This window comes from Oncorhynchus keta, chromosome 24, assembly GCF_023373465.1.
Source record: "Oncorhynchus keta strain PuntledgeMale-10-30-2019 chromosome 24, Oket_V2, whole genome shotgun sequence".
NCBI lineage: Eukaryota > Metazoa > Chordata > Actinopteri > Salmoniformes > Salmonidae > Oncorhynchus > Oncorhynchus keta.
This window is the reverse complement of record NC_068444.1, coordinates 45101124-45128728: the sequence shown is the minus strand read 5'-3', so window position 1 is coordinate 45128728 and position 27605 is coordinate 45101124. Positions and strand designations below refer to the sequence as shown.

Sequence of the window (27605 nt, the reverse complement as noted above, 5' to 3'; positions counted from 1 at the left end):
ATGGCACATACATGCTTCTAAAGCATGATACCTTTTGGCTTTGAGTGCAGTGTTATCAAAATCGTATTGAACATCGTTTATCCATCAACAGGAAAGTGTCTATGTTGGCTCCAACTCTGCAGTGCTCCAGGTCCCCTTGTCATCCTGCCAGCGCTACACGTCCTGTTTCGACTGTGTGTTTGCCCGGGACCCCTTCTGTGGCTGGGACGGGGCGCTGTGTGTGAAAATTTCCTCACGCACAAGCAGGTGAGGGCAGGCACACACACACATTTTATTAGAAGAAGCTATCGATCTTTTCTATCAATGATCTCACTATAATATTTTTTTGTGTTGACTTTAGAATAGTTGTTCTATTTTCTGTGTTATTCCATATACTGTACAGTACATTTATAATTACCAATCAACTTACTCCTGTGTTTCTGTATGCCTGCAAATAATAAATGAGAACTGACATTCTTCTGGCTCCTATTCAGGTCCAATCTAACCCAGGATATACAGGGGGGGAAAAGAGGCTGTGACAACAGCACAGGAGTTGGTATGAACTGAACACACACACCACTGGCGCAGCCCCCGCAGTGCGAGGGGACCCACAAGTGTAGCATATGAACACGTCATAAGCTTGGATTTTTTGGGGGGGCCGGAATTACAGGAAATGAGCTTTAAAACGGCTGAATTTTCTCTCAGCCTCATGGAAAAAGGTGTAAAATAACATGAGATTAACTATAAAACTACCAAAGAAATGGGTTGGGGGTCTTGATTGGACTTTGTTCTCTCTCTCTCTCTCTCTCTCTCTCTCTCTCTCTCTCTCTCTCTCTCTCTCTCTCTCTCTCTCTCTCTCTCTCTCTCTCTCTCTCTCTCTCTCTCTCTCTCTCTCTCTCTCTCTCTCTCTCTCTCTCTCTCTCTCTCTCTCTCTCTCTCTCTCTCTCTCTCTCTCTCTCTCTGTCTCTCTGTCTCTCTCGCTGTGTGTCTCTCTCTCTGTGTCTCTCTTCTCTTTCTGTGTCTCTCTCTCCCTCTCCCCCTCTCTCTCTCTGTGTCTCTCTCTCTCTCTCTGTGTGTGTCTCTCTCTCTCTCCCTTTGTCTCTCTCTCTCGCTCACTCTCTGTCTCTCTCTCTCTCACACTGTGTCTCTCTTGCTGTGTCTCTGTGTCTCTCTCTCTGTGTCTCTCTGTCTCGTTCTCTGTGTGTGTCTGTAGTCCACCGCAGGCGTACAGTGATGTCTGGGGACGATGTCCTCCTCCATTGCGATCTGCGTTCCAACCTGGCCACTCCACGCTGGACCCTGGATGGCCACCAGCTCCAGGGCTACGGCCTCGACTCTGGCCATCGTGTGGGCACTGACGGCCTGCTCCTCATCTGCGCCCGGCCCGACCAGAGCGGAGACTATCGCTGCTACGCCGTGGAGAACGACGTGTGGGTACCAGTGAGGATGTACACCGTGACGGTGCAACCTGACCTGCCTTTCCCTGTGGGGCCAACAGTCGTGACGGACACTTTATCAACCACCACCACTACCGCCCCACCAAGCCCTTCCCTTTCCCCCAGCAGCCCCACCGAGCAGCCCCTGCCCTCCCTGCTGGCTCCCCTCCTCCCTGGACCCAAGTTCCAGACCTACAGGCACATGGAGGCCGTGTATATTTCCCTGGTGGCTGTGCTGGGCGGGCTGTGCCTGGTGCTGACCGTAGTGCTGCTCTACGTCAGCTTCTGCAGCCGGGGGCCATACCAGGGCTGCAAGTACTCCCAGCAGGGGCTACCCGAGTCGGGGGCCGCAGCCGAGAGGAAGAGGAGCTCCCACCTGGAGCTCAAGACCATCTCCAGCCACTGCAACGGCAGGCAGGAAAGCGAGCACGGACGCCGCTCCCTGTCAGTATCCAACATGGACGACATGGGCGGTGGCTTCCTCCAGATCGTGCCCGCAGAAGGATCTCCCGAGAAATCGCCGCCCCCTCCCGCTCCGCCGCTCCCAATGCCACCACCCCTGCCCTCCTCGGAGTACGCGTCGTCAGAGTATACCAACGGGATGTCTGCGACATTACCCAGCGTCCTACGCAAGATGAACGGCAACAGCTACGTGCTGCTGAGGCAGACGACGGACCCAGAGGGGAGCACGTCTCCCCTCTACCACTCGTTCACCGAAGAGCTCAACCGCATCCTGGAGAAGAGGAAGCACACGCAACCGGACCCCCAGGAGACAGACGACGATAGCTCCGTCTAGCCCCACCTTGAGCTCTTTCCCGTTGATCTGTTTATTGGTTTAACCCAACTACAAAATAGTGCCCCCAACAGGCAGTGAGGTCTAACTTGTATTATACAGCTTTAGTTTACCCAGTGCCATAGCGACCTGTGGGAGTATTCATACCTAAAAACCCAATGTGCAACTTCCCGTGACTCGAGACGAGTGGCCCACCCACATAATTTCACGATTGAACATTGGAGTAAAGAGGACTTTTTGACCTTTCCCTAACTGGAGCAGTCATGGATATCGTCATGGTATCCATTTTGGTCACACACTGTAATAGTGCATGGACCCTTTGATGAACTTCCAAGCAAATACATGATACATACACAAGTTAGTTACAATCCTACCTCAGACCCTAACCCTATTGTGGAAGCTGGTCAATTACGATAAGGTTCAGTGCTGGTCTAGACAGCTGACATACTGACAGAGAGCGCTGTGATGCATCGTGGGACAAGGGACACAGACATGAGAGTCCAGGTCATATGACCAATGACCATGAAGTAAGATGGTCATGAGTTCGACTGAGGAACTATTCAAGCCTGTATGAACATTATAGACCATCTTCGGAACTGTTGAGTTTAGACAACGATGGCTACTGTAGTTTAGTGCCACACAGTGTACTTATATGATGGCTCTTAAAGACCCAGGCCTACTGAACAAATAATACATTTCAGTCGTAACTCAATAACACACACTTATCTTTGTTTTCTTTTGTTCTCATGTAAATAGCCAATTATATTTCTGTGGCAACCATCAGTCGCAACTTTGGAAATAATGGCAATTGAAATGGTTGTAGCGAAACCAAATTGAAATGATTTTTTTGCATCTTTGTGTCAGAGAGGTAAAACAGTAGTATTATAGATAGACAGCAGGCTTCATCTAAGCTTGGCCGGATTAACACTATCATTGAAGGATGAAGACTATCATGAAGGACTGATCTCTCGCCAGATTGATCAGAGAAGCTGAGTGATGATGATGGTGATGACGATGACGGTGGGACCTGATTGCCAGAAATGTGTGAGCCCAACAGGAGACAAGAAAGCAAAGGTAAGACTGAGAGAAAGCTGTGCCCTGCATGTCTTGTTGAAATACTTCACAATTACTATGAACATGTACAGTAACACTATGTCATCTAAACCTTTTTTCTAAATCAGTCCACCACCACCACCACCAAACAGATTCTGTCAAAATCAGCTTTCATTTTCCTCTCCATAAAAGATGAAGGGCAGAGCGGCAGACATATTCATTCCAGCCCAGGTTGATTTGTGTCCTTTGTTGTCCCAAGCTGGTGGCCACAAGCCAGATGAGCTGTAGGGCCATCACACTGAAAAAGACCTGTGTCACTGTTACCTAACCCGCAACACTCTCTCAATGTCTACGTGACATCAGTGTCAACTCAATAACAACATACGCTAGCAACAACCAGGGATATACTCCATTGCCTTGAGAGAGAGTCCACTCTGACCAAAACAAATATTGGCAGAGACTGAAATGGCATCCTTCTCTATAGGGACTATTTAGGGCTCTGGACAAAAGTAGTGCACTATATAGGTAATACATTGCTATTTCAGGCGCATCCAGCTTAGTAACAAGTTGACTGAAACGTATCTCCCAGCAGCCAGTCAGTCGATGCTTTATAAACATATCAAGGCTGGCCGTGTTAAATAGAGGTGTCTCCTCACCACAGTAAAGTGTTGAATCAGCTCTTGCCCTGTGGCTTCCCTTGTGGCTCGCAGCAGAGCACGCCGGTTTGTGTATCTGTCACTACGTCGCTGACAGTAACTGCAGCGCTCATCACTCCTGGGCTGGACTCCATAGAGACACCAAGTTAAGGCTTGTTGTCCTTTTTGCGCAGACTTTATCGTATGCGGCCAAGCGGCACAGGAAACATTTGACCTGTGTGTCCTGGTCAGTGATGCAGTGAGCTGATAGAGTAGGAGAGGGAGGGAGTGTGTGTTTGTGTGCGTGTGGAGGGGGACAGGAGATGCTTTGCACCATCAGCAGGTTTCCTCCTCCTCCCCCTCTCTTTATTCCCACCCTCTCTATCCGTATATGCTCCCTTTTCTATTCCCTGTCCCCTCCACACCTTCACGCTAGAGGATCATCATTCCATCCATTACCCTTCCTCTCCCTCCCTCTTCCTCTCTTATTCCCCCTCTCCCCTAGAGGAGCCTGCTGAGTTCACAAACCACCACGATAGCCCTCCAATCAATTAAGCATGGCCTTCAAACAGAGCCTGTGACCTTGTCTTTGCAAAGGGGCTACTGCAGTGTTTCTACATCCTGTTCCCTGGTCCTGGAGGTCCGACAGGGTGTGCACATTTTTGTTCTCGCCCAGCACTGTATTCAACCAATCGAGGGCTTGGTGATGAGTTATGTGGAATCAGATGTTTCAGTGCTGGGCTATAACAAAGACCTTGGTCATTATAATAGCCGAGCAGACTCTTCTTATTGGTTGATTAGAATATTGATGCACTATAACAGGTGTTGCATTGGACATGGTTTCCTCAAGGTGTCTCGTGGAAGGGTAAAATAAACTGTCACGGGACCATTATATTAATGTTGTATAAAAGCTTGTCTACAGCGGGGGTCAAGCGAGCCTGATGAATGTGTTTTCCTTATCTTATTGTCTCTTCGTGTAAAATAAATAAACGCTGTATCGATAAGCGCAATCACAATGAGGGTAGTTGAGGATGAATATTCAAAGTTGAAAGAACAAACTGAACATTTAAACTTTCGTGTGTGTCATTTCTCATTACAGGTGTTATGTTTAAAAGTCTCTCTGTTTTTTGATATTTTTTCTGTCTTTAGATACACAAGGAGATGGAGAAGCTGGTGAATGGAAGATGAAGTGTGTGACGAACCCTGATGATCTGTCTGCTCAAAACACACCAAAGGACAATCAGTGTGTCCAATCTCCACTGGCAGTGAATTTGGATGCGGTTATGGATATTGTACTGTACTTGCTACTTATGGTCAAATGGCAAACATGCTGGCTGCTACACTCAAAACACACCTTCAGTATACTGTATACCTCCAGTACACACCTTCAGTATACTGTGTATCCCCATAAACAGTGTGGAACACTAATTTCAACAAACATAGGCACTCACACCATACAGACATTCAAGTCAAGGTTTAGACATGAACCTACAGAATACATTTGAGTGAACAATGACTAAAAGACGCATTTGCACTATACCTCTTCTGAGGACTTATTTGCTCTGTACATAAGAACATTCAGTATACCCTTGTAAAGTGTTACATCCATGTGCTACATCCATGTTATGTGTTTTGTTGTTTTCTGGCACGATGTAGAAATTACTAATACTTTACAATCTACACTGAATAGAAATAAGCGCAACATGTAAAGTGTTGGTCCCATGTTTCATGAGCTGAAATAAAAAAATCCCAGAAATGTTCCATACGCACAAAAAGCTCATTTCTCTCAAATGTTTTGCATTAATTTGTTTACATCCCTGTTAGTGAGCATTTCTCCTTTGCCAAGAATCCATCCACCTGACAGGTGCGGCATATCAAGAAGCCGATTAAACAGCATTACCATAACACAGGTGCAGCTTGTGCTGGGGACAATAAAAGGCCACTAAAATGTGCCACAGATACCTCAAGATTTGAGGTAATGTGCAATTGGCATGCAAACTGCAGGAATGTCCACCAGAGCTGTTGCCAGATAACTGAATGTTAATTTCTCTACCATAAACTGCCTCCAATGTCGATTTAGAGAATTTGGCAGTATGTCCAACAGGCCTCACAACCGCAGATGATGTATAACCATCAGTAGCGATTTTAGCATGTAAATCTTGGTGGGGCAAACTCAAAATGTTCTAGCAAAGCCACAACACTAAACAATACATGAATTGCATCACAACAGTGACAAATGGTGCCCACAAACTGTGAAGGCATACACAAAGCTGTCCCAACAGCAGAGCTTTCTTTTCAGCACCATAGAGTGAATCCTTACCACTACTACAACAGGCTATCAGCGGATCCTTGTCTGGCGTAGTGCCCCCACGAGTGACAGAACACTGAGCCAATTACAGCGCAACTAGAGAAGATTACCAACCCCTACGCTCTGTATTTTCTGCTGGCTGCCCACCACCACAGAAAGCACTGAGCTTGAATGAAACACCTGCATTTTGGAGCTGTCTTACTCAAGAAAGCAAAAAAGAGATCATATTTGTATGCTGCTTTGTTAACTCAATCATTTAATTACATTGTTTGCAAACTGATACATTGAATAAAAAACTTTGTATGTAGAGGTGCTGACTAACAGCAAATAAACAATAAGCTATAAAAATATATTCTTTTAAATCAAAAGTTTCACTTAGAAATGTCCTTATTTTTTAAAGAAAACCACTGGTGCTTCCTGCATTAATTTTTGCTTGTAAGCAGGAATCAGGAGGATAGAGTTGTGGTCGGATTTACCAAATGGAGGGCGAGGGAGAGCTCTGTACGCATCTCTGTGTGTGGAGTACAGGTGATCTATAATTTCTTCCCTCTGGTTGCACATTTAACATGTTGATAGAGATTTTGTAGAACTGATTTAAGTTTCCCTGCATTAAAGTTTCCTGCCACTAGGAGCGCCGCCTCTGAGTAAGTGGTTTCCTGTTTGCTTATTTCCTTATACAGCTGAATAGCACAATTGGTTAGGATACCGTAAAACGGCGGCCATCTCCCGGCACCAAAGGTAACCAGAATAGAAAGAGGAGTGGGAGGCCCCGGTGCACAACTGAGCAAGAGGACAAGTACATAAGAGTGTCTAGTTTGAGAAATATATGCCTCACAAGTCCTCAACTGGCAGCTTCATTAAATAATACCTGCAATACACCAGTCTCAACGCCAACAGTGAAGAGGCGACTCCCGGATGCTGGCCTTCAAGGCTAAGTTGCAAATAAAAGCCATATCTCAGACTGGCCAATAAAAATAAAAGATTAAGATTGTCAAAAGAACACAGACACTGGACAGAGAAACTCTGCCTTAGAAGGCCAACATCTTCACTGTTGACGTTGAGACTTTATTTTTGTGGCCATTTTGAGCCTGTAATCGAACCCACAAATGCTGATGCTCCAGATACTCAACTAGTCTAAAGAAGGCCAGTTTTATTGCTTCTTTAATCAGGACAACAGTTTTCAGCTGTGCATAATTGCAAAAGGGTTTTCTAATGATCAATTAACCTTTTAACTTGGATTAGTTAACACAACGTGCCATTGGAACACAGGAGTGATGGTTGCTGATAATGGGCCTCTGTACGCCTATGTAGATATTCCATAAGAAATCAGTCGTTTCCAGCCACAATAGTAATTTACAACATTAACAAGGTCTAAACGTATTTCTGATCAATTTCTTGTTATTTATATGGACAAAAAATTAGCTTTTTTTCAAAAACAAGGACATTTCTAAGTGACCCCAAAAATTTGAATGGTACTGTATATACGGTCGGAAGTTTACATACACCTTACCAAATACATTTAAACTCAGTTTCACAATTCCTGACATTTAATCATAGTACAAATTCCCTGTCCTAGGTCAGTTAGGATCACCACTTTATTTTAAGAATGTGAAATGTCAGGATAATAGTAGAGAGAATGATTTATATCAGCTTTTATTTCTTTCATCACATTCCCAGTGGGTCAGAAGTTTACATACACTCAATTAGCATTTGGTAGCATTGCCTTTAAAATGTTTAACTTAGGTCAAACATTTTAGGCAGCCTTTGACGAGCTTTCCACAATAAGTTGGGTAAATTTTGGCCCATTCCTCCTGACAGAGCTGGTGTAACTGAATCAGGTTTGTAGGCCTCCTTGCTCGCACACGCTTTTTCAGTTCTGCCCAAACATTTTCTATAGGATTGAGGTCAGGGCTTTGTGATGGCCACTCCAATACCTTGACTTTGTTGTCCTTAAGCAATTTTGCCACAACTTTAGAAGTATGCTTGGGGTCATTGTCCATTTGGAAGACCCATTTGCGACCAAGCTTTCACTTCTTGAGGTGTTGCTTCAATATATCCACATCATTTTCCTGCATCATGATGCCATCTATTTAAAGCCACTACACTACACAACAAAACACAACACTAAACAATACATTAATTGCATTATAATGGTGACAAATGGTGCCCACAAACTGCTAGGGCCTACATAAAGCTGTCCCTTTATTAACTCAATTATTTATTTTATTTTTTAACTTGTTTGCAAACTGATGTGTGGCACGTATTAATGTCAAAATAACATGCATAACATGCAACCCCTCCACTTAAAAAATAATCATAATATAAAAAATGTTAAGCTAAAATTGTGGTGCTCAAAAAAGGTGAATGACGGGTCGCAACTGTTGTAGAAACATCTCAAGGATGATCAATGGAAACAGGATGCACCTGAGCTCAATTTCGAGTCTCATAGCAAAGGGTCTAAATACTTGCGTAAATGTGATATTTCAGTTTTTTTTTGGGGGGGTATAAATTTGCTAAAAATTCTAAAACCTTGTTTTTGCTTTGTCAATTAAGAGGTAATGTGTGTAGATTGATGAGGGGGGGAAACTAATTAAGCTATATTAACTTAAGGCTGTAACAGAACGTGTTATAGAAATGTGGAAAAAGTGAAGTGGTCTGAATACTTTCTGAATGCACTTTAAATGCTTTTATTTGGGTTTCTATGCAAAGTATATGAGTTGATGTTTCTTTAAGCCTGCAGCTAGTTACTTGAAATGAAACACATAATCATACCAAAATATGATAAAACATGTGAACTTACTGACAGAGGCAGCTAATAAACACAAATTGGACATTTACAGTAGCTGGCTAGGCTAAACAAACTGCAACACTGGATAGCTTCCCCGGAGGGTTGCCTCCTGCCCTACCTGGAGCAGTTCAAGCGGGTCACCCTGTGGCTGGGAGGGGACATGCGCTCCTGGGAGGCCTCCAAGATCTTCTCCAGGAAGCTGGGCCTGAAGCGCCGCTCACTGGTGCACCCGGGAGGCCCTGGGCGAGGGCAGGAATCTGACCTGCATCGTCAAAGCCTTCATCCCCGCCACCCAAAAGTCCATTGTGTCGTTCAGGCAGCTCAGGGAGGATGTCTTTGGGGGAGCTAGCCAACACAGAGCAGGTGGGTGGGCAACAGGTAGCCTAGTGGTTAGAGCATTGGGTCAGTAACTGAAAGGCTGCTGGATCAAATCCCTGAGCTGACAAGGTAAAAACCTGTCATTCTGCCCCTGAACAAGGCAGTTAACCCACTGTTCCCTGGTAGGCTGTCATTGTAAATTAGAATTTGTTCTTAACTTAGAGTGAGCTCAACAGGATAATGAAGGCCCTTCAAAAGGGGGAGCTGACTGTCTTCACAGGTATCATGCACATTGACATTTGGTCATGATGCTTTACACTGAAGTATATAGTTAGCTATGGAAGAATATTCTTCAAATGGGGGATTGATTTTTAACCTGAGACTAGACTGAGTGGGAATATTGCTTCGCTGTGTAAGTCAAAACAAAAGTAAAACTAAGCAATTGATCCGTCTGTCGATTGTGCCTCGAACTCACTGTACCATACCTCTCATATTTTCTTGACCTCCAGGAACCACGGGCAGCGTCAAGACCACCTTCATCAGTGAGTTTGCCCTGGACCCGTGCATGCAGGGTGTCAACCCGCTGTGGGGCACCTTTGAGATCAACAACGTGCGCCTGGCCTAGATCATGCTGACCCAGTTCGTCATGCATAGGCTGGAGGGGAACCTGGACCAGTATGACACGTGGACTGACAGGGTTGAGGACCTACCCCTCTACTTTATGACCTTCCATGGGCAGCAGAACATCAAGTGAGTCCTCTGAAAGTGTTGAGTGATATGTCAATCAATAGGTGTACTGTACTGCTTGAGTTGTAAATAACTCCCTCCTCTCTCTCCCTCTGCAGGTCTGTGCTGGACACCATGCAACACGCTGTCTACCGCTATGTCATCAGTCACGTGATCATTGACAACCTCATATGATGGGCCTTCCGGGAAGACATTATCGGAGCTTTCAGGAAGTTTGCCACCAGCAGCAGATGTAACGTCACTCTGATCCTCCAACCCAGGAAGGAGGAGGACAACAGAGAACTAGACTGAATCCATCTTTGGAACAGCCAAAGTGAGTGGAGGGTTACATCTAATTCTGAATTATATAAATATAGACATCAATATAACGCTCTTTCCTTGTATGCCTCTCTAAAGCATGCAGTGTTTTTATTAAACCTGTCAGTGTTGGGTGCCTCTCCTTGTTTGATCAATAGGGGGTGTTTGTGACAACGTTATCAACAACAGTTGCATGTATATATCTTCATTTCACAGACCCAAATCATTTTTCAATCAAAGAGATTCACTGTAACACACACACTGTCACCAAAGTATTTTTAATCAATGTGTGTTGGTACAAGCTGAGAAAGGTCAAAGGTGACAAGGGGGAGGGCTCAGAGAAGGAGGAGACTTTAGGATAGACTCTAAAGAAGGAGGAGACAACGGTAAAGAAGGAGACAATGGTTAAAAATGAGAAACTAGTGAATTTGGAGAGGCCACCCAAAGCTACCAAAACGCTAACAGCTGTTAAGACTCCTGCAACAGGGAAGGGCACGACAGACGGAGAGGTGAAGAGCCATGGAGGACAGACAACACTCATTGATCTAAGCAAAGTACAGGGTCTCGGTGTATGGCATTATATAATGTATTATGTTATGATTTGATATGATATGACAGAAAAATATATTTGGGTTTCCGTTTATGGTACAGTTAGTATGATATAATATCCAGAAAAAAAATATTGCTTAATATTGATGATTTGTCACCTGATTGGAGAATGTGCTTGCTTTTGTGACTGAAAGGTGGGGTGAAAGCTGTTATCTAAAGGTGAAAATAGTTATGTAAAATAAGGTTAGCATGATATGGATGTTGTCAATGAATGACCGTTGAAAAGTAATAATTGAAAGATAGCTGACCCACCACATTGCTGCTTGTTTGCCTCATTTAAACGTGAAGCGCTTTTGTCAAACATATGATCAGAATTGGAGATGCAGACAAGGGTGTTTGTAATTAGAGGTTGACCGATTAATCGGAATGGCCGATTAATTAGGGCCGATTTCAAGTTTTCATAACAACCTGATTTTTAAATATTTTTTAGACCTTTATTTAACTAGGCAAGTCAGTTAAGAACACATTCTTAGTTTCAATGACGGCCTAGGAACGGTGGGTTAACTGCCTTGTTCAGGGGCAGAACGACAGATTTTCACCTTGTCAGCTCGGGGGATCCAATCTTGCAACCTCACAGTTAACTAGTCCATCGCAATAACGACCTGCCTCTCTCTCGTTGCACTCCACAAGGAAGTTTCTAGCTAGCATTAAACTTATCTTATAAAAAAAACAATCAATCATAATCACTAGTTAACTACACATGGTTGATGATATTACTAGATATTATCTAGTGTGTCCTGCTTTGCATATAATCTGACTGAGCATACAAGCATACAAGTATCTAAGTATCTGACTAAGCGGTGGTAGGCAGAAGCAGGCGTGGAAACATGAATTCAAACAGCATATTCGTGCGTTTTGCCAGCAGCTCTTCGTTGTGCGTCAAGCATTGCACTGTTTATGACTTCAAGCCTATCAACTCCCGAGATGAGGCTGGTGGAACCGAAGTGAAATGGCTAGCTAGTTAGCGCGGGCTAATAGCGTTTCAAACGTTTGCAGTGGTTTTTTCCCTTGCTCTGCATGGGTAACGCTGCTTCGAGAGTGGCTGTTGTCGTTGTGTTCCTGGTTCGAACCCAGGGGGGAGCGAGGAGAGGGACAGAAGCTATACTGTTACACTGGCAATACTAAAGTGCCTATAAGAACATCCAATAGTCAAAGGTTAATGAAATACAAATGGTATAGAGGGAAATAGTCCTATAATTCCTATAATAACTACAACCTAAAACTTCTTACCTGGGAACATTGAAGACTCATGTTAAAAGGAACCACCAGCTTTCATATGTTCTCATGTTCTGAGCAAGGAACTGAAACGTTAGCTTTCTTACATAGCACATATTGCACTTTTACTTTCTTCTCCAACACTTTGCTTTTGCATTATTTCAACCAGATTGAACATGTTTCATTATTTACTTGAGGCTGAATTCATTTTATTGATTTATTATATTAAGTTAAAATAAGTGTTCATTCAGTATTGTTGTAATTGTCATTATTACAAATGAATAAATAAAAATCGTCCGATTAATCGGTATCGGGTTTTTGGTCCTCCAATAATCGGTATCGGTATCGGTGTTGAAAAATCATAATCGGTCGACCTCTATTTGTAATTCACCAAAACAGTTTCTGCTCTGAGTTTCCATACATGATCATGCGTGTACAGGAGGCCTATGTAGTTAACCTACACCTGAGTATTAAAGGTATATTGTATGTATGGATGAGCCAGTTCTGTGCTTTAAGTCCTTTAAGGAGTGAATGTTGGTGGACAATGTTTAGCTTCTTTGTCCTGGGGTCCTTTAAGGAGTGAATGTTGGTGGACAATGTTTAGCTTCTTTGTCATGGGGTCCTTTAAGGAGTGAATGTTGGTGGACAATGTTTAGCTTCTTTGTCCTGGGGTCCTTTAAGGAGTAAATGTATATTGTTTGTGTTAGATTCCTGTTGTGAGTCAATATGGCTTTAATCATTGACAAAGGAGGTGATTAAATTACCCTCATCACCTGTGTGTCGTGAGATGGTAAATTATGTTGAGGCTTCAGACTGGTGTGCATACTTGTCTCTGATTGGCCAATGAAACTTCACAGGTGTCAGATTACCTTGTTTATATATTATTTAGTAGAGAGACTCAAATCAATCAAATGTATTTATAAAGACCTTTTTATATTAAAGTGCTTTACAGAAACACAGCCTAAAACCCCAAACAGCAAGCAATGCAGATGTAGAAGCACAGTGGCTAGGAAAAACTCCCTAGAAAGGCAGGAACCTAGGAAGAAACCTAGAGAGAAACCAGGCTCTGAGGGGTGGCCAGTCCTCTTCTGGCTGTGCCGGGTGGAGATTATAACAGAATATGGCGAAGATGTTCAAAGATGACCAGCAGGGTCAAATAATAATAATCCCAGTGGTTGTCGAGGGTGCAATAGGTCAGCACCTCAGGAGTAAATGTCAGTTAGCTTTTCATAGCAGAGACAGCAGGTGCGGTAGGGAGAGAGTCGAAAACAGCAGGTCCGGGACAAGGTAACATGTCCGGTGAACAGATCAGGGTTCCATAGCCGCAGGCAGAACAGTAGAAACTGGAGCAGCAGCAAGACCACGTAGACTGGAGACAGCAAGGAGTCATCAGGCAAGGTAGTCCTCTGGAAGGGGAGGGAGAGAGAGAGAATTAGAGGGAGCATACTTAAATTCAAACAGGACACCGGATAAGACAGGAGAAATCCTCCAGATATCACAGACTGACACTAGCCCCCCGACACAAACTATTGCAGCATACATACTGGAGGCTGAGACAGGAGAGGCCGGGAGACACTGTGGACCCGTCCGACTCTACCTCCGGACAGGGCCAAACAGGCAGGATCGAACCCCACCAACTTTGCCAAAGCACAGCCCCTACACCACTAGAGGGATATCTTCAACCACCAACTTACTACCCTGAGACAAGACAAAGTATAGCCCACGAAGAGCTCCCCCACTGCACGATCCCAAAGTGGGGTGCCAAACCCCTTGGGGGGTGCCAACTACTGTATGCATCACATAACAAGCCTTGTTCCACCACATTAGCTCCACTGGAGGATTAGGTAAAACCATTGTCGGCTCCAAGTGTCAGGATGAAAATCTGCAGGTCTGAAACATTGTTTGACACCTCTGATAAACTGTGTTTCAATGTAATACCGTCATGAAATGTTCAACAGACCGCTACACAGACCATATGATTCTACGTTAGTTACTAACTCAAGAACACTACATTTTTTATTTTAACGTGCATACCATTCTCGTGATATTCTCGTGATATTCAGATTGATGTTCAGTACAGGGATATCGGGTTCGTCTCTGTGTTTCATATTGTTCTAACCGCCTCTTTCCTCAGGACTGAATAGATAAGACTGTGGAGTCTGTCAGATCCACTATAGTTTTTCCCTACATAGACCAGTCCTGGGAAACTCCTGGCAAGACACTAGCCTGGTAGTCCTGGCATGTGGCCTAGTGGTTAGAGCGTTGGACTTGTAACCAAAATGTTGCAAGATCAAATCCCCGAGCTGACAAGGTAAAAATCTCTCGTTCTGCCCCTGAACAAGGCAGTTAACCCACTGTTCCTAGGCTGTCATTGAAAACAAGAATGTGTTCTTAACTGACTTGCCTAGTAAAATAAAATGTAGCTTGCTGGAACTAAAATGTTGTTCTAAGCACAGCCAACCATCCTCCTAAAATGTTATTGTATTCTTGTATTCTAGCCAAGGACTTGTATGCGGTCATTGACTTAAGAAGGAGGGGAGACCAACATGATATTATCCACTCAATGCAAACAAAAGGCATTGAGATGGGAAACACAGCTTTGCTGAGACCGCAGGGGAGACTGTTTCTGAACAGATGCGGTGCTAGGTTTTTTGTTCGATAATTTCCCCCCTCAGTTCTGAGGTTAGTCATGTGAATGCTTAACTGCTGTGGAAGTAGGCTACAGTAACAGAACATCACATAATGATTGTAGGCTGTGTGGTTCTGGTTCCGTAGGTCTGGGCATCTTCCCCCTCGGGAGACTGAAAAGATTTGGCATGGGTCCTCATATCCTCAAAAGGTTCTAGAGCTGCACCATCAAGAGCATCCTGATTGGTTGGATCACTGCCTGGTATGGCAACTGCTCAGCCAGGAGGTGTCAGAGGAAGGCCCTAAAAATGGTCAAAGACTCCAGCCACCCTAGTCATAGACTGTTCTCTCTGCTACCGCACGTCAAGCGGTAACGGAGCGCCAAGTCTAGGTCCAAAAGGCTTCTTAACAGCTTCTACCTCCCAAGTCATAAGACTCCTGAACAGCTAAATAAAGGGCTACCCAGACCCCTCTTTTACACTGCTGCTACTCTCTGTTTATATTCTATGCATAGTCACTTTAACTCTACCTACATGTACATATTACCTCAGTTACCTCGACTAACTGGTGTCTCCGCACATTGACTCTGTACCGGTACCCCCTGTATATAGCCTCGCTTGTTGTTTTACTGCTTCTGTTTAATTATTTGTTACTTTATTTACTTTTTTTCTTAAAACTTCTTAAAGCATTGTTGGTTAAGGGCTTGTAAGTAAGCATTTCACTGTAAGGTGTTGTATTCGGCGCAGGTGACAAATCATTTGATTTGATTCCTGACCGTGTGGGTGTGGGACATTGGCATTATAAGCATTGGTTGAAAGAGGCCCTTTGTGCCCCATTCAGGCAGTGGATAAGAGGACCGTCTTGTAAGAGGCAGTATGATCAAATATTGACATCCTGAAGCTTATCATTTTGTTTTATGCCTGACATCTGGAGGAGGAGAAGATGGAACAACTTCATACTAGGGCTGGGAGGTTTACCGTATTTTTTTATATACCGGTATTGTTGCAGGGACCGGTTTGGATTGTTACTTTACCTTCTATAACGGTATTTGAACGTTTGGTTTGTTAAATGTGATACACCATGTGTAATGTCAATTTTTGTAGTTTACTTTGCAACTTGAGTCTCTCTCTGCTCTTTCTCTCTGTGCCACTTTCCACACAGACCTAACCACACCCCCTGTCACTCGAGGAGCGCATTTGATGTTCCTCAACCACGAAACACTTGCATTCAGTCTGCATGGTCAATGCAGCACATGCAATAACGTTGATGACCACAATGCCGTTTTCTCTTTGCTTCTTAACTAGGCTAGGCCACTTTTCCCTCAATTTCCACCTGAATGACATGCCCAAAGTAAACTGCCTGTTGCTCAGGCCCTGAAGCCAGGACATGCATATAATTGGTACCATTGGAAAGAAAACACTTAGAAGTTTGTAGAAATGTAATAATTATGTAGGAGAATATAACACTATAGATGTGGTAGGAGAAAATCCAAAGAAAACCAACCTGAACCTCTTAGAATGGCACAACATTAAGTCACAAGTCATTCGGGGTTGTAACTTCAAAAACTAATAAGAAATATCAGTTTTACTACAAGGACACAGGTTTGGAAATTAGTGTTTGCATGTGCCATGAAGATAGAACGCACCTGCTAAAAATCGGTTAACTATTGAACATACACATTTCCGTAAGAAATATTATAGTTTGACTACATTTTAGGGTATCTGAGGAGTTAATAGAAATGTATTTTCACTTGTTGAAACAAAGTTTAGGGGTAGATTTCCAGAATCCTTTCTCTGCATGTTGAACGAGAGCATTACTCAAATCGATGGCTCCAATCGATGGCACTAATCAGACTTTTTGGGGTATAAAGAAGGATTGCATCTAACAAAACGACACTACATGTTATAGCTGGGACCCTTTGGATGACAAATAGAAGAAAGATTTTCAAAAAGTAGGTGAACATTTAATCGCTATTTATGAATTTATGAAACCTGTGCCGGTGGAAAATTATTTTGATGTGGGGTGCCGTCCTCAAACAATCACATGGCATGTTTTTGTTGTAATAGCTACTGTAAATCAGACAGTGCATTTAGATGAACAAGAATTTAAGCTTTCAACCAACATAAGACACATATGTACACTTGAAGTTGGAAGTTTACATACACCTTAGCCAAATACATTTAAACTCAGTTTCACAATTCCTGACATTTAATCCTAGTACAAATTCCCTGTCTTAGGTCATTTAGGATCACCACTTTATTTTAAGAACGTGAAATGTCAGAATAATAGCAGAGAGAGTGATTTATTTCAGCTTTTATTTTTTCATCACTTTTCCACAAGGTCAGAAGTTTACATACACTCAATCAGTATTTGGTAGCATTGCCTTTAAATTGTTTAACTTGGGTCAAATGTTTCGGGAAGCCTTCCACAAGCTTCCCACAGTAAGTTGGGTGAATTTTGACCCATTCCTCCTGACAGAGCTGGTGTAACTGAGTCAGGTTTGTAGGGCCTCCTTGCTCGCACACGCTTTCTCAGTTCTGCCCACAAATGTTCTTTAGGATTGAGGTCAGGGCTTTGTGTTGGCCACTCCAATAACTTGACTTTGTTGTCCTTCAGCCATTTTGCCACAACTGTGGAAGTATGCTTGGGGTCATTGTCCATTTGGAAGACCCATTTGCGACCAAGCTTTCACTTCCTGACTGATGTCTTGAGATGTTGCTTCAAAATATCCACATCATTTTCCTCCCTCATGATGCCAGCTATTTTGTGAAGTGCACCAGTCCCTCCTGCAGCAAAGCACCCCCACAACATGATGCTGTCACCCCCGTGCTTCACAGTTGGGATGGTGCTCTTTGGCTTGCAAGCCTCCCCCTTTTTTCTCTAAACATAATGATGGTCATTATGGCCAAACAGTTCTATTTTTGATTCATCAGACCAGAGGACATTTCTCCAAAAAGTACAATCTTTGTCCCCATGTGCAATTGCAAACCGTAGTCTGGCTTCTTTATAGCGGTTTTGGAGCAGTGGATTCCTCCTTGCTGAGCGGCCTTTCAGGTTATGTTGATATATACGACATGTTTTACTGTGGCTATAGATACTTTTGTACCTGTTTCCTCCAGCATCTTCACAAGGTCCTTTTCTGTTGCTCTGGGATTGATTTGCACTTTTCGCTCCAGTACATTCAAGTACATTAATCTCTAGGAGATAGAACGAGTCTCCTCCCTGAGCAGTATGATGGCTGCGTGGTCCCATGGTGTTTATACTTGCGTACTACTGTTTGTACAGATGAACGTGGTACCTTCAGGCGTTTCGAAATCGCTCCCAAGGATGAACCAGACTTGTGGAGGTCTACAATTTTCTTCTGAGGTCTTGGCTGGCACAGTCAACTTAATGTGTGTAAACTTCTGACCCACTGAAATTGTGATACAGTGAATTATAAGTGAAATAATCTGTCTGTAAACAATTGTAGAAAACATTACTTGTGTCATGCACAAAGTAGTAATCCTAACCCAACTTGACAAAACTATAGTTTGTTAACAAGAAATTTGTGGAGTGTTTGAAAAACAAGTTTTAATGACCCCAACCAAAGTGTATGTAAACTTCCGACTTCAACTGTACCTAAATGTTTAATATCCATAATTTTTAGGATTTATTTGAATTGCGCGCCCTCCAGCAGGACGCCTAGCCCTAAATAGTTAAGTATATTTAAAACAAAATACTTTTAGACTTTTACTCAAGTAGTATTTTGCTGGGTGACTCACTTTTACTTCAGTAAAAGTAAAGATATGTTCATAGAAAATTACTCAAGTATGACAAATTGGGTAATTTTTTCACTACTGCAATTGAGCGCAGGAAATGCAGAAATGATAAAAGTGCTGACATTTGTTTTGGTTGAAGTTGAATTGAACAGTATAAAACAATCAGAATGGAGAAAGACTCAATGAAATCATGTAGAATGTATGTGCTGCCACTCTAGGATTTCCCCTAATCAATTTCCCCTAATCAAACTCAAGTGTCTGACGGGTTCAGAAAATAAGGGGAATTGGCCATAGCTAATAATCAAATCACTTAGATTTAGAGGGTTGTCTTCAGAGAGCTTATATTCAATAGTTATGTAAATGTACTATACACGTTGTCTTACACAAGCATGGAGCCATACAGATATGTCAGGAATCTCAACAATTTCGTTCCCCCTATGGAAGCCTCTGCTGCTCTTTTGTAATACTAAGGTTGGTGGGGATGGATATGCACAGTTCTTCGGCTCCTTAACTTCCCTTCATTTGACATCAAGGCAACTATGTCGACAAAGCTGGAGGTAATTTCAGGAGCCTAAATCACAGTCAATCATCAACGAGGCTTTGGCATCAGATTGCTTTTGTACTTTGTGAGGCTAACTGTGGGACAACCACAGACCTTTTCTTCCTTATACAAGGACGTAGCGAGAAGACTACTGCAAAATATGTGCTTCCTGTTCAGCATTGATCCTGAAATAATCCCCTGGAATACGTTATTGGAGGAAAACTCCAGAAACAAACAAGGATTTCTTGAAGCAGACACTGTATCTGTTCATTCTCTTTATAGTTTTTTTTTGTGGAGGAGCCTTTTGAAAGTTGGCCTTTGGGGTTAAATGAAGTGTTTTCTGTCTTAGTCTTTGATGCCTTTTTCTTCGAGTTCCTTCCGTCATTACATCTGGAGCTTCTCTCTCTCGTGCTTCTTTCATCTTCATTATGACAAATATTTCAATTACATGACCTGGTTTCTGCTTAACACTTCGGTGAACTCAAATTGCCTTGTTGTTTGTATTGTGCTTCCTTCTTCATAATCGCATTTTTGTTTTGTATAATTGCAATGGTTATTTCATCTGTGGACTTCGTGCTTAGTGTAGCATGCAAGACACATCTATGACTAAACTCCCTCATAGCCACACTACAGGCCAGTACTGGCTCAGATTAAAAATATGATGAAGAAGCTCTCTGCCCTCCGCTCTGGTTGCAAAGATATTAGGGGGATATTTCTCCGCATGACTGACACAAGTGCGCTCGGCACCTTTGACCCAAAATATCCTCCATCCTACCCCCCAAAAGTGCAGACTGTATCCAGAGGAGGATATACTGTGGGAAGAACAAGTATTTGATACACTGCCGATTTTGCAGGTTTTCCTACTTACAAAGCATGTAGAGGTCTGTAATTATTATCATAGGTACACTTGAACTGTGAGAGACGGAATCAAAATCGCATTGTATGATTTTTAAGTCATTAATTAGCATTTTATTGCATGACATAAGTATTTGATCACCTACCAACCAGTAAGAATTCTGTCTAGATTCCGTTCAAGTCTAGAGACTGGCTAGGCCACTCCAGGACCTTGAGATGCTTGCCCTGGCTGTTTGTTTTGGATCGTTGTCATGCTGGAAGACCCAGGCACAACCCATCTTCAATGCTCTTACTGAGGGAAGGAGGTTGTTGGCCAAGATCTCGCGATACATGGCCCCATCCATCCTCCCCTCAATACGGTGCAGTTGTCCTGTCCCCTTTGTAGAAAAGCATCCCCAAAGAATGATGTTTCCACCTCCATGCTTCACGGTTGAGATGGTGTTCTTGGGGTTGTACTCATCCTTCTTCCTCCAAACACAGCGAGTGGAGTTTAGACCAAAAAGCTCTATTTGTGTCTCATCAGACCACATGACTTTCTCCCATTCCTCCTCTGGATCATCTAGATGGTCATTGGCAAACTTCAGACGGGCCTGGACATGCGCTGGCCTGCAGGATTTTAATCCATGACAGCGTAGTGTGTTACTAATGGTTTTCTTTGAGACTGTGGTCCCAGCTCTCTTCAGGTCATTGACCAGGTCCTACTGTGTAGTTCTGGGCTGATCCCTCACCTTTCTCATGATCATTGATGCCCTACGAGGTGAGATCTTGCATGAGCCCCAGACCGAGGGTGATTGACCGTCATCTTGAACTTATTCCATTTTCTAATAATTGCGCCAACAGTTATTGCCTTCTCACCAAGCTGCTTGCCTATTGTCCTGTAGCCCATCCCAGCCCTGTGCAGGTCTACAATTTTATCCCTGATGACCTTACACAGCTCTCTGGTTTTGGCCATTGTGGAGAGGTTGGAGTCTGTTTGATTGAGTGTGTGGACAGGTGTCTTTTATACAGGTAACGAGTTCAAACAGGTGCAGTTAATACAGGTAATGAGTAGAGAACAGGAGGGCTTCTTAAAGAAAAACTAACAGGTCTGTGAGAGCCGGAATTCTTACTGGTTGGTAGGTGATCAAATACTTATGTCATGCAATAAAATGCAAATTAATTACTTAAAAATCATACAATGCGATTTTGATTCCGTCTCTCACAGTTGAAGTGTACCTATGATAAAAATGACAGACCTCTACATGCTTAGGACACAGCTACTCATTCAAGGGTTTTACTTTATTTTTTGCTATTTTCTACATTGTGGAATAACCGAAACTATGAAATAACACATGGAATCATGTAGTAACCAAAAAAGTGTTGAACATATACAAATATATTTTAGATTATTCAAGGTAGCCACCCTTTGTTTTGATGACAGCTTTGCACACTCTTGGTATTCTCTCAACAAGCTTCACCTGGAACGCTTTTCCAATTGTCTTGAAGGAGTTCCCACATATGCTTAGCACTTGTTGGCTGCTTTTCCTTCACTCTGCGGTCCATCTAAAATAGGGTTGAGGTCGGGTGATTGTGGAAGCCAGGTCATCTGATGCATTGCTCTCCATTGCTCTCTTCTCCAGCATGGAGGTGTGTTGGGTCATTGTCCTGTTTTGTTAAAAAAAAAAGATATTGTCTCACTAAGCGCAAACCAGACGGGATGGTGTATCGCTGCAGAATGCTGTGGTAGCCATGCCGGTTAAGTGTGCCTTGAATTCTAAATAAATCACTGACCGTGATGAAATTGCACATTGCTGCATTTGCAGAATAATTATACTGATTCATGTGTATTCCACACAGATCTTACAGGGTCACAATATAGGTTGATCCAACATCAACAGCCAACAGTGTAATGACTTTTAAAGCTTGATTTCCAAATTCCTGTGTTTGTTTGACAAGATTCAAACACAGTAAACTTGCAGGTCTAAGCTGTAAGGACCTTGATGTGTTACACAGGCCTGGACCTGAGTGAAAGCTGTGTGACATGAGCCGGATCCCTCTGAGGATGCCTGTCCTGGTATGTTCTCTGTCTCTAGCTGTTGCTGGAGACAGAAAGGTATTCTGACGCGTGATGCTTAAGTCTGCCTGCACCAACCTTTCCTTCGGTCACCTTCAATTGCACTTAAACTTCACATCATGGTATAGACAGCCTTCCTTCCGAAAGCTAATTGCCCATGTAGATCAGAGACCGTGACCTACAGTTACTTCAACTCGGTGAAGTGTGCACACAGTTTGCCGAGGCCTCACATGCTTTGCTACCACATGTTATCAGGGCTGGAACTTCACTCTGACACACTCCTGCTGTCTCACTCTTACACACTGTGCTCAACCGCCTGCATTTCGCCTTTGAATGCAACCGGAGGCATTTCTGGAGAGCACAAGCCAAGTGAGCCCGGTCTTACATCATGTGCTTTGAGACTCAGAGAGACCTGACAGCTTAATTTGTGCACCATCAGGGTGGAGGTGGATGCAATATAATCCAGAGCCCTGTGGGAGAGTGAGAGGAAAGGGGGGATTTCATGGTAAAGGTGCTGGCGGTGGGCTGATAATAGATGTATAATTAAATGCAGCGGTCAGACCATTAGAGGCTTAGGTGTTAGGAGGTGGAAAGATGGAGGGTAAAATAATCAGAGAGGGGGGATAGTGAGTCTGAAAGCTGTGGAGTGGGGCTTTTAGGAGCCATTGAACTCCTTGTGGAGGACACATAAAAAAACCTCTGCTGGAGTGAGGGCCTCGTACTACTAATGAGGGGGCTTTCAAAATTAGCATCCCACTACATGCTGAATGAGTTGCCAGGCCTCTGACACCTCACACAAGACGGCTTCACAGACTGAGGAGAGAAAGAGAGATAACAGAGCCACATAGAGGTCATGAGCAGTTGAGCTCCCAAAATTTTCAGTATGTTTAAAAAAAAAAGAGATTTAGAGTTAGACTTTTTTGGCAGGAACATATACAGGATGCTACCTTCCACAACTACCTTCACTCCAAACCTACAACCTGATTTTGGATGGATATTATCTGCAAGGCTAATTCCCAAACAAGCAGCAAATGCTCTGGCAAACCAACAGAAACCTGAAAACACCATCCAACCTGGAACTGAGTGAGTCATGTTTAGTCTGAAGCTACATTTTATTTTCAAAAGCCAAGAAGAAAAATATATTACAAAAATATATAAATTACATTATAAGGACTGAATGCTAAATAAAGGCTACCAAGCTTGCTAGGACAAAGAGATACAACTTTAATTATCACTGATGTGTGAAGTGAAAGGTTTCAAAGCCCTTGAGCCCAACAGAGGTCATTCAAATGTAGTCCCCTATGAATGTAAAACAATTACAAGGTAAGAAAGGAGTACAAAATGAAGCTCCTTATGGAAAATCAATTTACACGTTTTGCTAACGGTTACAAAGATGGGAACATAAGCAACTTAATCTTCCGCGCAGACCATTCCCTGGCATGGCACAGTGCTATATTAACACACTACCCCTCTGTTAAGAGGGGGGATGTTACCTATAGGTGGAAACTCAGGATATTAGACAATGAGTAGTCAGCAAATGTGAACGTGTACAAATCTGGAACAGTAATTGTCACGGTCGTTGTACAGAGGAGACCAAGGCTCAGCGTAAGATGAATACATACTTTTAATGAAGACGAAGAACAAACTATACAAAACAACAAACCACCCATGACGCTATAATAATAATACTACTACTACTACTACTAGTGCTACTACTACTACTACTACTAGTGCTACTACTAGTGCTACTACTAGTGCTACTACTAGTGCTACTAGTACAGGCATCTAGACATAAACAATAATCCACAAAATACCCAAAGAAGATGGCTGCCTAAATATGGTTCCCAATTAGAGACAACGATAAACAGCTGCCTCTAATTGAGAACCAATCTAGGCAACCATAGACATATATAAACACCTAGATAGTAAACGACCCCATAAACCTACAAAACCCCTAGACAGTGAAAAAACACATACATCACCCATGATACATCCTGACCTAACCAAAACAATAAAGAAAACAAAGAATACTAAGGTCAGGGCGTGACAGTAATGGTACAGGGAAACCCCAACCATTTCAGCTGGATCTTCACATTATCAAAAGAGAGAGCTGTGATCGGGAGTCCAATATGGCAGCGCACAATTGGCCCAGCGTCGTCCAGGTTTGGCCAGTGTAGGCCGTCATTGTAAATAAGAATTTGTTCTTAACTGACTTGCCAAGTTAAATGAAGGTTAAAAAATGTAATAAAATAAAATATAAAATCCCAGCACAGAGTGCTACTTCCTCATTTAAATGAAGGATAGATTCACCCTGCTGGAGGTAAGGCAGATGGAGCTGGAACAGCAGATGAACTCACTCCAGTCAGCACAAAAAAATCATCCAGCTCAACAACACCCCCTCAACCAAACACAGAGAGCTGGAGGTGGAGAGAGACACATCTGCACTCTGGACTGTGGTGAGACAACATCAACAGGAGAAAGAGCAGGAGAAGAAGAGAACACTAGAGGAGAGGATCAGAGTGCTGGAGGAGAGGGTGAGGGGGAAGGCGTGTGACAGAGAACAACCATTAAAGAGGTGGCCACCCCCGCCGAGAAGCCAGCAGAACAGCCCACCTCAGCTCCCGACATAAGTCAACATCACAGCAGAACAGACGAATGAAGAGCCCCAAGCCTAGGGGATCCCACCCCCTCTGAGTACGCTCCCTGTCAGCCACCCTTATAGCCCTCCTGAAAACAGCCCCACACCCACTGAGGACATACACGAGACACATATTGTACTCCTTATGGATTCAAACAGGAAATATATACACTCAAAAGGAACATCAAGCTCGACATACCAATTAGGATCTGGCTAAAAATACTTGAATCAGTTATAGAACCCATTGCCCTTTATGGTCGGGGGTCGCTCAACAACCAAGAATTCACAAAATGGGACAAACACCAAATTGAAACTGTGCATGCAGAATTCTGCAAAAATATCCTGCGTGTACAAAGTAAAACACAAAATAATGCATGCAGAACAGAATTAGGCCTATACCTGCTACTTATCAAATCCAGAAAATAGCAGTTAAATTATACAACCACCTATAAGGAAGCTATTCCCAAACCTTCCATAACAAAGCCATCACCTACAGAGAGATGAACCTGGAGAAGAGTCCCCTAAGCAAGCTGGTCCTGGGGCTCTGTTCACAAACACACCCCACAGAGCCCCAGAACAGCAGCACAATTAGACCCAACCAAATTATGAGAAAACAAAAAGATAATTACTTGACACATGGGAAAGAATTAACATAAAAACAGAGTAAACTAGAATGCTATTTATCCCAAAACAGAGAGTACACAGTGGCAGAATACCTAACCACTGTGACTGACCCAAACTTAAGGAAAGCTTTGACTATGTACAATCTCAGTGAGCATAGCTATTGAGAAAGGCCGCCATAGGCAGACCTGGCTCTCAAGAGAAGACAGGCTATGTGCACACTGCCCACAAAATGAGGTGGAAACTGAGATGCACTTCCTAACCTCCTGCCAAAGATATGACAATATTAGAGACACATATTTCCCTCAGATTACACAGATCCACAAATAATTCGAAAACAAATCCCATTTTGATAAACTCCCATATCTACTAGGTGAAATACCAGTGTGCCATCACAGTAGCAAGATTTCTGACCAGTGAAGAACAAACACCATTGTAAATACATCCCATATTTATGTTTATTTATTTTCCCTTTTGTACTTTCACTATTTGCACATCATTACAACACTGTATATATACGTAATATGACATTTGAAATGTCTTTATTCTTTTGGAACTTCTGTGAGTGTAATGTTCAATGTACATTTTTATTGTTTATTTCACTTTTGTTTATTATCTACTTCACTTGCTTTGGCAATGTTAACATATGTTTCCCATGCCAATAAAGCCCTTGAATTGAAATTAATTGAATTGAATTGAGAGAGTGGGAGAGAGCTGTGCTCAGCCAAGCAGGAGTAGCTAATACTCCAGAGCCTCCAACCGAGAGAAAAAAGCCAATTGAACTCTCTCTCAAATTAGGCATCTGTACAGGCACCTTCAAAGTGGGCCCTAGTAAGCCTAATCCACAATTACCAAACACATCCAATGTCTGTCTACACCACCATGAAAGTCGGTGTGCAGCATACTGTACCAGAGCCAATGATCTCTCGGCACAGCCATTCATTGCAGCGTTATAGGCATAAGCCATGTCCCATAAAGCCGATTAACTAACTGCGCAGTGTCCCCCCTAACGGTCTTCATAAATATACCCTCGAAATATGCCAACCCGTCTATTATGTATGAGCGAGGGTCATTTTTTAATTCATGTTTTTAGTCCTTATGCATACTAACGTGATGACTTTGTAGAATGACTTGGTAAGGTAGAGCGACGTAGATAGTGGTAGGCATGGCATTTTACCTTTATCAAAGGTGGTATTTCAAGTATTGTGTCATTCTGTATTGGATATCATCAGGTCATTTTATCTGAAATAAAGTACCAGACTGAAACATTACATTAGAAAAACACATATGATATTGTACTTCAGTTACCAAAAGAGTATTATAAACTGGGTGGTTTGAGCCATGAATGCTGATTGGCTGACAGCCATGGTATACCACGGGTATGAATGCATTTTTACCGCTCCAGTTACATTGGTAACCAGAGGGTGTGTGGTATATGGCCACTTCGTTGCATCGTGCCTAAGAGCAGCCCTTAGCCGTGGTATATTGGCCATATACCACACACCCTCAGGCCTTGTAACTTAATGTTAGCCGCCCCATCCCGGATCCGGGATTGTGACTACAGCCTCAAGCTCATTACCATAACGCAACATTAGCGATTTCTGAAAATTGCAAAATAAATGAAATAAATATGCCTGTCCTCAAGCTTATCCTTTTCTTAACAATCCTGTCGTCTCAGATTTTCAAAATATGCTTTAGAACCAGAGAAAATCAATAATTTGTGTAAGAGTGGTGATAGCTAGCGTAGCATTTAGCGTTAGCATTTAGCACACAACATTCACAAAAACCAGCAAAGGGATCAAATAAAATAATTTACCTTTGAAGAACTTCAGATGTTTCAATGAGGAGACTCTCAGTTACATAGCAGATGTCCAGTTTTTCCTGAAAGATGCTTGTGTAGGACACAACGTTCCGTTTTGTTACTATGCATTTGGCTACCGAAACTAACCGAAAATTCAGTCACCTAAACGTCGAACTTTTTCCGAATTAACTCCATAATATCGACTGAAACATGGAAAACGTTGTTTGAATCAATCCTCAAGGTGTTTGGTCATATATCTCTTCATTGAAATGCCAGTCCTAGACACGTGCATTCTTCTCTGATTCGGATGGAAAAATACTGGGACCTGACTTTTGCGCACCAATTTCCACGCAGACACCATGCGGGACACTTGGTAATTGTAGGCTCTTATGGCCAATCTTCCAATGATATGCCTACAAATACGTCACAATGCTGCAGACACCTGGGGAAACGATAGGAAGTGTCCGTTGATTCCTGTGCCATTCACAGCCATATAAGGAGATCATTGAAAACGTGCCTTCAAAAATCCTGT

At 42.9% G+C, this 27605-nt stretch overlaps 1 protein-coding gene and 1 pseudogene across 1 annotated transcript in view; both read left to right on the top strand.

The window, feature by feature from the left end:
- Positions 1–5657, top strand: part of LOC118357604 (semaphorin-4G-like) — a 63266-nt gene extending 57609 nt beyond the window's left edge. The window contains exons 13-16 of the mRNA XM_035734888.2: positions 92–246; positions 474–535; positions 1193–3282; positions 5046–5657. Coding sequence (XP_035590781.1) covers positions 92–246; positions 474–535; positions 1193–2211 — 1236 coding nt within the window. The 3' untranslated portion in view covers positions 2212–3282; positions 5046–5657. The remainder of the gene's footprint in view (positions 1–91; positions 247–473; positions 536–1192; positions 3283–5045) is intronic.
- LOC118357767 (twinkle mtDNA helicase-like) overlaps positions 3223–27605 on the top strand; it is a 62953-nt pseudogene continuing 38570 nt past the window's right edge.